At 41.5% G+C, this 12371-nt stretch overlaps 1 protein-coding gene across 3 annotated transcripts; it reads left to right on the forward strand.

The window, feature by feature from the left end:
• The first annotated feature begins 893 nt into the window (after positions 1-893).
• LOC143609928 (uncharacterized) lies at positions 894-4004 on the forward strand. 3 transcript variants are annotated; one of them, XM_077084546.1, is made up of 7 exons: positions 894-1068; positions 1590-2264; positions 2343-2512; positions 2645-2695; positions 3132-3227; positions 3325-3468; positions 3569-4004. In XM_077084546.1, exons 2-7 carry the CDS (start codon positions 1646-1648, stop codon positions 3698-3700), a joined length of 1212 nt encoding a protein of 403 aa, XP_076940661.1. In that variant the 5' UTR covers positions 894-1068; positions 1590-1645; the 3' UTR covers positions 3701-4004. The 3 variants fall into 3 exon arrangements, with proteins under 3 accessions (XP_076940661.1, XP_076940660.1, XP_076940659.1); XM_077084545.1 differs by having other exon boundaries at positions 1579-2512; positions 3569-4001; XM_077084544.1 differs by having other exon boundaries at positions 1590-2512; positions 3569-4001.
• The last annotated feature ends 8367 nt before the right edge of the window (positions 4005-12371 follow it).

Here is a 12371-nt window from a genome sequence, read left to right on the forward strand (position 1 = left end):
TAAGCACCTATTTTTAAGGGTTGTTTGTTAATGTACTAAACACCTATTTTTTAGGGGTTGTTTGTTTTCCTCTTAGTGATTCCATTAAGAGACCACATTGATATAAAATGTGTTTGGTTCACTAAAAAGATACATCTTAATGGTTCATGATGTCTTGTTAATTGTAAGTTTTAGAAACATGCTAAATGATTAAGAGAAGACCTCTTAATCAATCAAGAATCTCAAGATTCTTAATGATTCATCACAAATTACCAAACAACCCATTACTCTACTAATACACAATAGCACATAAGTACAGCACACAATAGCACATAAGTACAGCATATATACTATTCTCACACAACCCATGATAATATAAACAAGCTTACAAGTAACTTAATCCGGACAAGTCCAAAAGCAACCATAGTTTAATAACAACTATCGTTTAAGAATTCTCTTTAAACATAAAAAACTACTTTTTAGAACACTAATAATGAGTTATAAAATAATATATGAAGCATAACAGAAAAAAACAATCTAATAAAGAATTAATATAAAGTATCTTCTACAGGAGAAAAGTATTTACTAGTAATCATTAGAATCAAATTTCCTTCACAATTCATGTGAACTACTTATATTAATTTAATTTAATTTAATTAATAGTTAATTCAATACTTATCCATAAATAATACTATATATCAATTAAAAAAATACTCGTATTATGTAACTGAAACTACCCATAAAAAAATATTATATTTTAATGTAAAAAAATGAAACTAATCATTATAATAATATCACATAAAAAGTATTTTAATATAATTTATAGAAATGAAACTAATTAATATAATAATAATAATAATAATAATAATAATAATAATAATAATAATAATAATAATAATAATAATCAGTTTTGAACAGCTAGTTTTATAACACAAGTCCTTCAAACACATATCAACACAAATCTCAATATATCACTTTAACCCCTTAGTTTCTTTCTCCGGCGACATTAGCAAACTCCGTTCACCGGCGACCACCGATTCCATGACGTAAGCTTTCCGATCAACCGCCTCAACTCCGTCATCTCAATCGGTACAATTTCCGATTAAACTTTTGTTCAATTTCACTGCTTTTTTATATGTAATTCGTTGAATTTGCTTCCGATTTATGCTCAATTGGGTTCTTTATGTGGGTGTTGAATGGTTAGTGAGATGGGTCGATCTGGGTTTTTGCTGTGTTTAATTTTGTATAGATTTGTGTTGTATGAAATTAGGTTTAATTGATGATTGTTTTGAAGTCAAAGCTACAGTTTTTGATTGAATTTGGGTATGATTTTATGTGGGTTGTTTGTAACTTTGAAAATCGGTAGCAATTCTGTTAGTTTTCGATGATCGGAAGTCGTCTGATTGTTTATTTTGTTGTTTGATTGAAGTTTAATCGACTTCGATTAAGCGAATTCGATAAATATATGGTCTGTGTAATCTTGTTTGTATAGCAAGCATATAATTAATTAGAATTAACAATTTGTGAAGCTTCTTGATTATTATTATTGTGAAAAGTTTGTGCTTTAATTGTTAATCTATGTGTAATGTATGGCAATAGGTTAATTACAGGAACACATTTTTATCGGCTCGGGTTTTGGTGGTGAGGTGAATTTTGATTGTTTGTGATGGAACGGTCAAGGAATGTGATATTCCCTGAGATCGTTGATCTTAATCAAGGTGTTAATTTTGACGATCTCGATATGACCGGGGATGAATGGAGATTTGCTCCTACCGAAAGGCGTGCATCAAGTAATGAGATTACTGGTGAGAAAAGTTATGGCAGCTGGGATGTGGGTGAATCAAGCTCGAGACCGAGTGAACAAAACAATGCAGCTAATAATAATGGAAATAATAGCAATAACCGGTCTGATGTTATTCCTGTAGATATGGAATTGAGCTTGGATTCTGGGATCACTCGTGCTGTGGCTAGAGGTTTGTTTACTAGTAATCCAGGTCGAATTCCAGTTTATGTTAATGCTCAAGAACCGACAAACCAAAGGTCAACCGATTCAAGTCAACGGTCACCTCAAACACCGGCTTTTAACGAAAATCCTTTTGCAATTTTGTATGGTGCTTCAACACAAACCGCGAGGTCAAACGTGAACCGCGTGAATGTTCCCTCTAGTTTAAGGAATGGGAATAGTGTGTTACCGAATCTTAACGCCACAACTAATGATGAGCAAGTGTCAAATCTTATGATACCGAATCTTAACACCCCAACAGTTGATGAGCTAATGCCAACTGGTATGATGAATAATATGAACCCTGAATCAAATGAGGACCAAGTATTTAATGATCCACCTCGTTGGGATCTGTTCCCAGGCTTAGAGAATGAGTCTGGAGGGCGTAGAAGGCATACTCGTCATTTCTCATCTCGCCCTTCTTCCTCGCGGAACCCTCCGCGCTATCATCAACCTCCTTTAAGGTTGGAAATACCTGATGAAGATGTTCTTGATGATGACATTGATGGAAGATATAGGTGGCTATCTGAGGTTTGTGTCCTTTCATGTAGTTATTGTAGTATATTTTTCTAAAAAAGTTACATTATGTTTTATTTGTGCGTTTCTTGTTAAGCATTACAAATTAGGATATTTGAACTGTTACACGGTAGACTTGTGTTACAGGTGCGCCAGATTTTGAGTGTATTGAGAAGAGGAGAAAACCTTGATGCTGAGGTATGGTGTTATCTTTTCCGACCGCCTCTTTTTTTCACTTTTTATATTTCTTATATTTGCTATTTTCATAAATTTATTCATTTTAAGTTTATCTCTTGTGACTTAACATGAACTATTAGTTATTATACTTTTAATGTCGATTAGTATATATTTGAGTATTTGACCATCATAGTTCTTGGATATTAGCACGATTTGATTGGAATTAAAGAAAATCAAGTGAGAACATGAAATATCTCTCTTAAATACGCGATGGAATTCGATCTAAAGAACGTTCTTTTTTTTAAATAAAAGTCATCTAACCTAATATTTGATTTCTTTCAATCTCTATTTATAAGGTTACGTTTTCATACATTGTTACCTGTTTTAAGTTTTTGATAATTAGCCTTGAATAAATAAAATTAATGGAACTACCTGACAATGATATGTGATATGTCAGGATTACATGCTCATCGATCCGGTTATAAACGGGATTGCGGATCTGCATGATAGGCACCGTGATATGAGGCTGGATGTCGATAACATGTCTTATGAGGTTAACTTCATATATAACCTTTTGCATTTAGTTATATCTTGATTGTATCTATATATTGGGTTATTTGTTATATTTGTAAACTATTTGTCGGTATCAGGAACTGTTAGCACTGGAAGAACGCATCGGGGATGTTAAAACCGGGTTGACTGAGGAAGTCATATCGAACTCACTGAAACCAAGAAAACACTTCTCTTTCATGGCTATAGCCACCCAAAACAATGAGCCATGCTGCATTTGCCAGGTCAGCTTCATCTTTAACTACTGTGACCATTACTGATTTGTTATTAAATGTTTCTTATTTTGTGTATCTGTCATTTAATTTGAGTGATTAATCTTTACAGGAAGAGTATAATAATGGAGATGACATTGGGACATTGGATTGTGGACATGAATTTCACATAGGGTGCATCAAGGAGTGGCTGAAACAGAAGAATCTGTGTCCGATTTGCAAGACGCCCGGTCTTTCTAAATGAAAGTCTTGGGGTATATGTTTCTGTTTCTGTGTTTAAAGAGTCTTTTTTTTTTAGTTTCTGAAAAGAGAAGGTAATAATGGTATGCTATATGATGATTTGGTGGTAATATTAATCGGTGAAAACTCATGGGATGATATAAAGACTGGTTATATGAATATGTTGTTGCCGATGTGGTGGAAATTTAAGTGGCTTGGCTGAAACTAGTTATGAATAGGGGTGCAAGTTCTAACCGGTTAATCGAATTGAAACCGGTTAGCGACCGGCAATCCTAAGCAAACTGAGGGTTAAAACCGGTTTGGCGGTTATTTTTGATAGGTTAGTGACCGGTTAACTGGTTATGATGTGTATGTGTGGCGTAAGTATGATGTGTGTGTGTGTGTGTGTGTGTGTGTGTGTGTGTATATATATATGGTATGTGTGTGTATACGAGTACTGCCCGGGAAACTAGGCTTGCTTAGCTTACAAAGCTAGCTTACTAGCGTGATATGTGTTTATATATATGTATGTATGTGTGTATAGTATGTGTTCATTCATGTATGTATGTGTATCAGTGTGTGGTATGTGTATGTGTATGTGTATGTGTATGTGTATGTGTATGTGTATGTGTATGTGTATGTGTATGTGTATGTGTATGTGTATGTGTATGTGTATGTGTATGTGTATGTGTATGTGTATGTGTATGTGTATGTGTATGTGTATGTGTATGTGTATGTGTATGTGTATGTGTTTATGATATTTGTATGTATATGAATGGTATGTGTGTGTGTTTATGTATATGGTATTTGTTGAAAGTAATTTCAGACTCTTGTCACAATTCGGTGAACTTGAGGGACCAATATTGACAAGTCGGTCATAGTTGGTTATGTTTTATAATTACGTTATGTTTCCTAATTATATTATGTTTCCTAATTGTATTGTAATTAAAATAGGTAATGTCTTGGCTAGCAAGTTAGGTTAGTCTATATAAACCAAGTCATGGTTAGACATTATAGGTGTGGTGTGAGGTGTAACCGAGTTAGCGTTCATCTAGGGACACACACGGGATGTAACCGAGTTAGGGTTCATCAAGAGTCAAACCAAGTTAGGGTTTGAGAGTTGTAATCAGTTTTTGTGTTAGATTTTCTGATTAATAAACAAGAGTTATTTGTTTATATCGTGTTTGATTATTGATCTGGGACTTGAGTATTTGTATGTGTGTGTATGGTATTTGTATGTATATGTATATGTATGTGTATATGGTATTTGTATGTATATATATATGTATATGTGGTATATGGTATGTCCGTATGTGTATGGTATTTGTATGTTTGTGTATATGTATGGTATGTTTATGTGTATGTATATGTGTGTATGGTATTTGTATGTATATATATATATATATGTATGTGGTGTATGGTATGTCCGTATGTGTATGGTATTTGTATGTTTTTATGTGTATGTGTATGTGTATGTGGTACTTATGTATATGTACATGGACGAAGTTTAGTTAGGTGAAATTTGATGCAAAACCCTTTTAATCACTTCTAAAAGATAAGAGTTACTCTAAATGATATATAAAACTTGTTGAAGTTGTTTAAATTCGAATATAACAAGAACAATACACTGTGAAGTGAAAATTTGAGTAACTGAAGTGTAAGACACCAAAATATTGCATTATATATATATGTGTGTGTGTGTGTGTGTTATAACACCACTAAAGGCATTTAAAAATTTCGAATCCTGATTTGGAATGCAAAGTTGAAGAAATATGAAATTCTCAGTTTTATAAGTTAGATAATCTATTCTTGACTGGTTTTATAAGTAATGGAAATTGCGATTGCTAGATTAATAGAGCATTTACATTTGGTTATAAGAAATTTCATTGTGTTGATATGAGGGTAAGTACAAGAGTTGAATATATTTGAAATTTGATTGTAAATTTGTAATAATGTACCTCATAAGCCCAAGAGGAGAACCATAGCCTATAATAGCAAGCACACCCATATGCAAAATAAGAGCAAGCCCAAAGTGAGAAAAATATATAAAAGGATTATAAAATTGATAGAATAAAACAAGACATACTTTTAACAAAAATGGTCCTTTTGAATTTGAGAAATTTCCCTTACTGAAATGATAAGTAATAGGTCAATCCTATATACTAGTGTTTAACGCGGTACGATCTCACTTTGACCATGGTAATGTGAAAAGGTACATATAAACCTCACGTGGTTCAGGGCCATTCATTTCGTTGCCACCTTTGGCGTGTCTTGGGGAGTTGGGGGGCTTTTTCTATTTTCAACCATCTTTCCTAGCACACTCTAGTTATCATTTAATGCAAACGAAAGCGCAAACAAGATGGTGAAAGCGTAATCATACACATGGCTAAGCACAACGTTCCTTAATCAAAAGCTTTGAGAACTGAATGCTTTGATAAAATATCCTTGAAGGAAAAGTAATCAACACCAAAAAATAAAGAAACAATAACCCTAGATATCGTCTTATAGGAAGATAGGTAAACATTAAGAAAGAAAGAAAACAAAATAATGCAAAGAAAGAAACAAAAATATCAATAAATTTTTTATAAGATATCCATTAAAAATAAACAAGCCCGTTGGCTTGACTCCTCCCGTTCTCATCCGTCCCCAACGTCTCTTAAGTCCTCATGATCCACAAACGCTTGGCCTTGACATGCCGAACTCAATACCTTTGCACCACTGAAGAAACACTAATCGACCCCGGGCAGATTACGGATAATCTGGGGGTTAAATAGATGTTTCCCACGAGGGGTTAGATCCGGCGAAGATGGTTCTTCTGATAACCTGCAAAACAGACACCGTGAGCTCGTCACTGAGAAGGGGGGGTGCCTCCTTGTGACCACCCTCCGGCGTGAGAATCAGACTAGATTGCTCTTGAATATAAGTGTATATTAAGAGAATGACTAGAGCAGATATCAGGTAATATATCAAGATATGAGATATGAGATAAGATGATACCATTCCAAGGTGTTGGAGTATTTATAGCCGAAGGTAGGTTTCCAAGCAGGTACAGCCGGCTGAATAATGTTCCTGTTCTGCCAACTGTGGGCTACGCACATGCCATGCTGGTGGTTGGTGGATAGGCAGCGGCTGATAGTGACCAGGCCGGCTGTGTACTATTCCTGTTCCACCAACTGCAGGCTATGCACGTCCTCCGACAGGTTGGTGAGTAGGCAGCGGCTAATAGTGACATACAGTACAAGAGCGTGCTGCTAGTCATACTGTTGTCAGTGAGTTGTCGTATCCTTGGTCAGATCTTTTGTCCATACCTCGTCAGGTACAGTACAAAAGATCTTCCAGTATCGTACGGACTGGCTCATTTGTGCGGGAGTGTTCCCGGCTTTGTGCGGGAGTGTTCCCGGCTTTGCTCACTCCTTCTTCAGGTGACATTACTGAATTATTTAAGAGTTAGGTGCCTTGTGCGTGTAGCCTTGCTGCGCGGGTAGCCTTCCCTGATGGCTTGTATCCGCAGCTGCGGGAACAGGCGGGGTACTTCACCATTGGGAGGCTTTTCCTGCGGGAACAGCTTGCGTACTGCGCGTAAGGACGTCACGTCTCTGAGCATGGTGGGTCCTTCGAATCCAGTTGGTTTCTGCGCAGACGTCCCTCTTCAAGGTGAGTTCTGCGAGTTTAGCCTTTGCGCAGACGTCCCTGTTGAAGGTGAGTCTTGCGGGTTCAACTACGCAGGCTTCCCTCTTTGAGGTGAGTCTTGCGGGTCCAACTGGGCTATGCTGGGACCTACCTCTTAAAGTCCCCCCAGTCCAATGTTCTTCTCATGAATTGTTAATAAGTGAGGTGAACTTTTGGACTTAAGCAAAGGGTTTTGAAAAGGGTTTAGTTTTAAGGTTTTCCATGGGGATTCTTCCCGCGGAAGTCCTAATGTCACGTGCAGAAATTCCTGACTTTCCTGCTTGATCTTTGGGTATGATGCAGGTAGGTCTGTAATCTCCTCGCAAGTCAGGAGCGTTGAGTCCCACTTGTAGATTCTCCATGAGGTTTTGGTAGTTTTGAACATAGTGATCAATTATGTTTAAACAACCAATTCCATCTTGGAGCTTCAAACAATCTAGTTCTCGACGTTCCCGCTATGCGGGGATGTTATTCCCGTTTCCGCAAGCATGGCCCGGAAGATCCTTCTTGGTTTCAATTCCCTGCGGAGTGCTAGGTATGTGAAGGGTTTCGCCTTGACACTGTACCCGCACTCGTCTTATAGTTACTTTACTTCCAAGGTATTCCTGGCTTCAATTCCCTGCGGGTGCTTAGTATGTGAAGGGTTTTGCCTTGACACTGTACTCGCACCCGTCTTATGGTTACTTGGTTGCCTAGGTATTCTTGGCTTCAATTCCCTGCAGGTGCTAAGTATGTGAAGGGTTTTGCCTTAACACTGTACTCGCACCTGTCTTATAGTTACTTGGTTGCCAAGGTAAGGGGTATATTCCCGCTTACTTTTGAATCTTTTTGAATCTTTGAAATTCGAAGAGTTGGTGAAAGGATAAGAACAGTCCAAACTGTTGAAACGTCGTCCGACGGTTTCTTCTGACAGTGTCAGGACGTGCAGGAAGTTATGGCGACGTGACAGTACATGGTCATTCCAGACGCTTTTTCAGGCGCGTGGGCGCGATTTTTTGGGCGCGTGGGTGCGTATTTTACGGCGCGCGTCCCGTCAACAGCTGTTGCCAGCTTGCTTTTTCCACGTGTCATAGTTTCATTGCACCAGCTCTTTTCTCTCTCCTCCGCATTAAATTCATCGCATTCATTGCGATGAGTATATAAAGAGGGAGAGGGTCCTTTGTAATCCACACTTTCACTTCTATCTTCTCCTTCTAAGCGATTTCCGGCGAATATTCTCTGTCGAGCATTCTCCTGAAATCATTCTTTACCTCCAAAACATGTCTTCTACTCACGATTTTGAGGCTGCCACCGAGGAACCTGACGTGTACGTCGAGATCCCGACGTCTACGTCTGATAAAGACGATAAGAGCACTGCTGGCGAATGCCAGTGTGCTCTTCCCACCGAGCTATATCAGTACATCGTCCGGAAGTTCATGCTCGAGCCGTTCGAGCCTGAGTTTCCGGAGCCACACCAGACGGTGTACGATGCCCCCAAGGGCAAAATAGGGGTGTATGCTGCATTCTTCGTTTATGGGAATCTCATGTTCCCATTGACGAAGTTTGTATACCGTGTCTTGGAGAGGCACGGTGTGCATCTGACGGAGGTACACCCGATGACGATCGCCAAGATCCGCCACTTTGAGTGGGTGTGCCTCATTCTGGGTGTGGAGCCCCACGTTGATCGGTTGATGACCTTCTACTCCTGGAGGTGCATCCAGGGGTGGTACACCTTGGTCAATCGGATCGTCCCCCTTGCGATGACGTTTGCGATGACGTTTAAGAGTGGGAGAGCACTCGCCCTTCACGCCTCCAACTACCAGGAGGCGGAATGGTTCTCCAAGGTTTCCCGGATCCAATCTCCGGTTTACCGCTTTGCGGAGTCCGGGATGGTGATGCTCGGGATGAGCCGGGTATGGAAGGAGGCGTCACAGATTCCCATCGTCCTTGAATACGGTTTGAACTCTGTCCCTTACGGTATGCTTCATATTATCCGTTAATTTAGGGTTTTTGTTCTAACCGTTTTTTCTTTTTGTTTACAGAGGGAAACGACTTGCAGTCTCTCCTGCAGCCGCGGGAGAGTGATGGTCCCGCTCGGATGGGTACTCGTGCTCTAGATGAGAACGAGTTGCCCATCCTTGAGCAAACGGCGGATCGGTTCGTGGAGGTCTACCCGCCAGGCCACGAGATCCTGAGCGCCAGGCGGCCAGTAAAGAACTTTTTGACCCTCGCCCTCTCAATGCTCAAACCTCTGCGAGAATTCCTCTAATTTTGTCATCTTCTGATGAGGAATCCGCAGATGGTCCTTTCTTGGCGAGGAAGAAGAAGGCTGCCGGCGGGAAGGGGAAGGCGAAGGTTGCCTCCACTGCCGATCCGGTGAATCGGTCTGACTCGGAGACCGAAAGCGAGGAGGTGGCGGGGAACCCTGGTGGTGATGAGACCATTGCTCAGGAGGTTGAGACGGCTGTCACCTCCGGGCAGACCAGTACAGAGACGGTGACCGGCGTAAAGAGGCCGGTTCCATCGGGTTCGTCCCCGCCTGTTCGTACCTTCAAGCTCAAGAGGACTCGTAAGTACAAACTTCTTTTACTTTTAACTTCATATCTTTCCGCCATTATACTAATATATCTTGTCTTTGTGCAGGCGTGGATGCTACCGCATTCCAGGGCGGAGCGGGGAGGAGCACCTCCGGACCCATGACGGTAGGTTTGGTCAACCTACCTGAGGCGATGACCCAGGCGACTGCGCCTGCTTCAGTTGTTGGTTCAGTTGCTCACCCGGTTGAGCCAACTGTTCCAACTGTGACGACGTCCCCGCCGGCTGTCAGTGCCATATTCACTGATTCTTTCACTGAGCCGGCGGTGAGTGTTTCTGTGGATTCTTCCACAGCCGCGGCCGCGGTTGTGAGTTCACCTCCGGTGAGTTCACCTCCGCTGGTTTCTACCGCGGCGGCCTCCGCTATGCCTCCTCCGGCGCCGGCGACTACGGCTGGTCCTTCAGGTATGTCCGGGGTTGGGGCGTCAAGCCAATCTCTGCCTCCTTCCCATCTGCCTGACCTCTTTGATAGATATCCGTTAGGTTCGGGTGATGGGTTTGGCGGCTACAGGCCTGTCGTCGACCCTACAGGTGCGTAGGGTTATTTTGGCCTTTATTTTATATATATATATATTTTTTTATCATCTTTTCCTAACTGCTTTTTGCTTTTACAGTGTCGGATTCCAATGAAGTGTATGTTCCACGATGGAACATCCGCCGAGGAACAACCCTTCGGACGCCTGTAGAATGCGTCGAATGGGCGCCTCACGCCGCCCCAAGGGGGCGCTGGGGGAAGCAATGTCAAGCTACCAGGAGGGGTAGGTTGACAAATGAGCTCCGGATTCTCCTAGCCCGGATGCAGCCGCGCGTCGAGCTGCTTTGTCGTGAAAACGACAAGTTAAAAGCAGCTCGTATCCAAGAAGTAGCTCAAGCGCGGGCTGTCCGGGAGGAGAACAGGAGGCTCTCCGCCGTTGCTGCGGAGAAGGAGAAGGCCTTCCAGGCCCTTGAAGTTGAAGTTCAGGCCCGTCTCGAGGCCCGTTCCAAGGCTGCCCAAGTTGTTAACGAACAGCTTCGGCTGGCTAAGGAAACTGCACGGAACGCAACTGAGAGGGCCACCAAGGCTGAAGCTGTTGCTGAGCCTCTACGCATTGAGAATGAGGAGCTTAAAGCCAAGCTAGAGAGGCTCCAGCAGGCTCATGATGCCTTGGCTATGGAAGACGCCAAGAAGCTCCAAGAGATCTTGGACCAGAGGGGCGTGCTTGACCACACTGAGCGGAAACTAAAGGGCGTTGAAGAGGCTGTTGCTAAGGAAGTGTTGCTCGCCAACCTTAACAAAAGTGAAGCCGAACGCGCCCGTAACCAAGCTCAAGCTGCCCTCCAGGAGGCTCTGGTTGCCAAGGAATGGCTTCTTCGAGAAGCGTTGTCTCAGGTATGCGTAATTTCATAATATCTTTACGCTTTTCTTTGTACATAGAAAAGGTTTTGATACTTGTATTTTTTCTTGTAGGTTGTGCATCGAGTCTTCACGGACACATCATATAACGATGCCATGAGCGCAGCCCTCAACGCTTCTCATGAGGATGGGGAAAAGGCCGGCTTCCTGCTTGGTCTAGGGTTCGTTGAGAAGGGCATCCCGCCTTCCAACTTCCCTTTATATGATGTGGATACTGAAGCTGTATATGACCAAGAAGTGAACCAGTATGCCGCCTTCCCGCATCCGGTGGTGGAGAAGGTGAACGAAGTTGCTGCTGCTGATGATGGGCTAACCATTCTTAAGACCTTCCTTGAACCGCCACAGCCAACTGATGGTGCGGGTACAAGTGGGTTTGGAGGGAGTGGTCCTGAAGCTTGAACCTTTAGATCCCTTCCCACTGTTAGGATAGGTTTACATTGTATAGATTTATATTCTTGTAGGCGGGTAGATACCCGGCCATTCTTGTAATACTTGAATTATTATGGAATATAAATCTTTGTGCGGGTAGGACCGCTACTCTTGCTTTATAAACGTTGTACGACTTGCTCATGCATATAGTTTAATTTGGCACTTGTTTTGCCGCATAAACAATGTATGATTCGCTTGTGCATACTGTAGTTTAACATAGCAATTTCTTAAGTACTTTGAATAAGTTAACCTATCCACGTGGCAGATAATAGGTTAAAGTTTTGCTTCCTCTTTCGTGATTGTGCGGGTAAGACCGTCACTTGCACTTAGTAGGATGGCTGAACTTTACCTATATCTGACCTGCGTGGAGGTTTTCCTTATTTTTTCCTTGAAGATATTTTCTAAGTGTTCTGAATAAGTTAACCGTTCGACGCGCGGTTGTCAATAGGTTAGTTCGGTTTCCTCTATCATGATTTGTGCCGTTAGGACCGGCACTTTCATTTAGTGGGATCACCAAACTTTACCTATAACTGATCTGCGTGAAGGTTGTCTTCATCTGTTTTTTGTGCTTACGCGGGTTTTGCCGCCGCCCACACGCAACGATTTCTTTACACATTTATGCGGTGAAAAC

The sequence above is a fragment of the Bidens hawaiensis genome, unplaced genomic scaffold (assembly GCF_021521415.1).
Source record: "Bidens hawaiensis isolate Kalapana, Puna unplaced genomic scaffold, B.hawaiensis_p1.1 tig00020769_1, whole genome shotgun sequence".
Classification (NCBI taxonomy): Eukaryota; Viridiplantae; Streptophyta; class Magnoliopsida; order Asterales; family Asteraceae; genus Bidens; species Bidens hawaiensis.

What these genes read in the sequence shown, in the direction of transcription:
- LOC143609928 (XM_077084545.1), top strand. Translation starts at nt 1,646, where the DNA reads ATGGAACGGTCAAGGAATGTGATATTCCCTGAGATCGTTGATCTTAAT. An exon ending in GAGAAAACCTTGATGCTGAG is followed by an intron (nt 2,696 to 3,131) that starts GTATGGTGTTAT and finishes GTGATATGTCAG; the next exon opens with GATTACATGCTCATCGATCC. An exon ending in AGCCATGCTGCATTTGCCAG is followed by an intron (nt 3,469 to 3,568) that starts GTCAGCTTCATC and finishes TAATCTTTACAG; the next exon opens with GAAGAGTATAATAATGGAGA.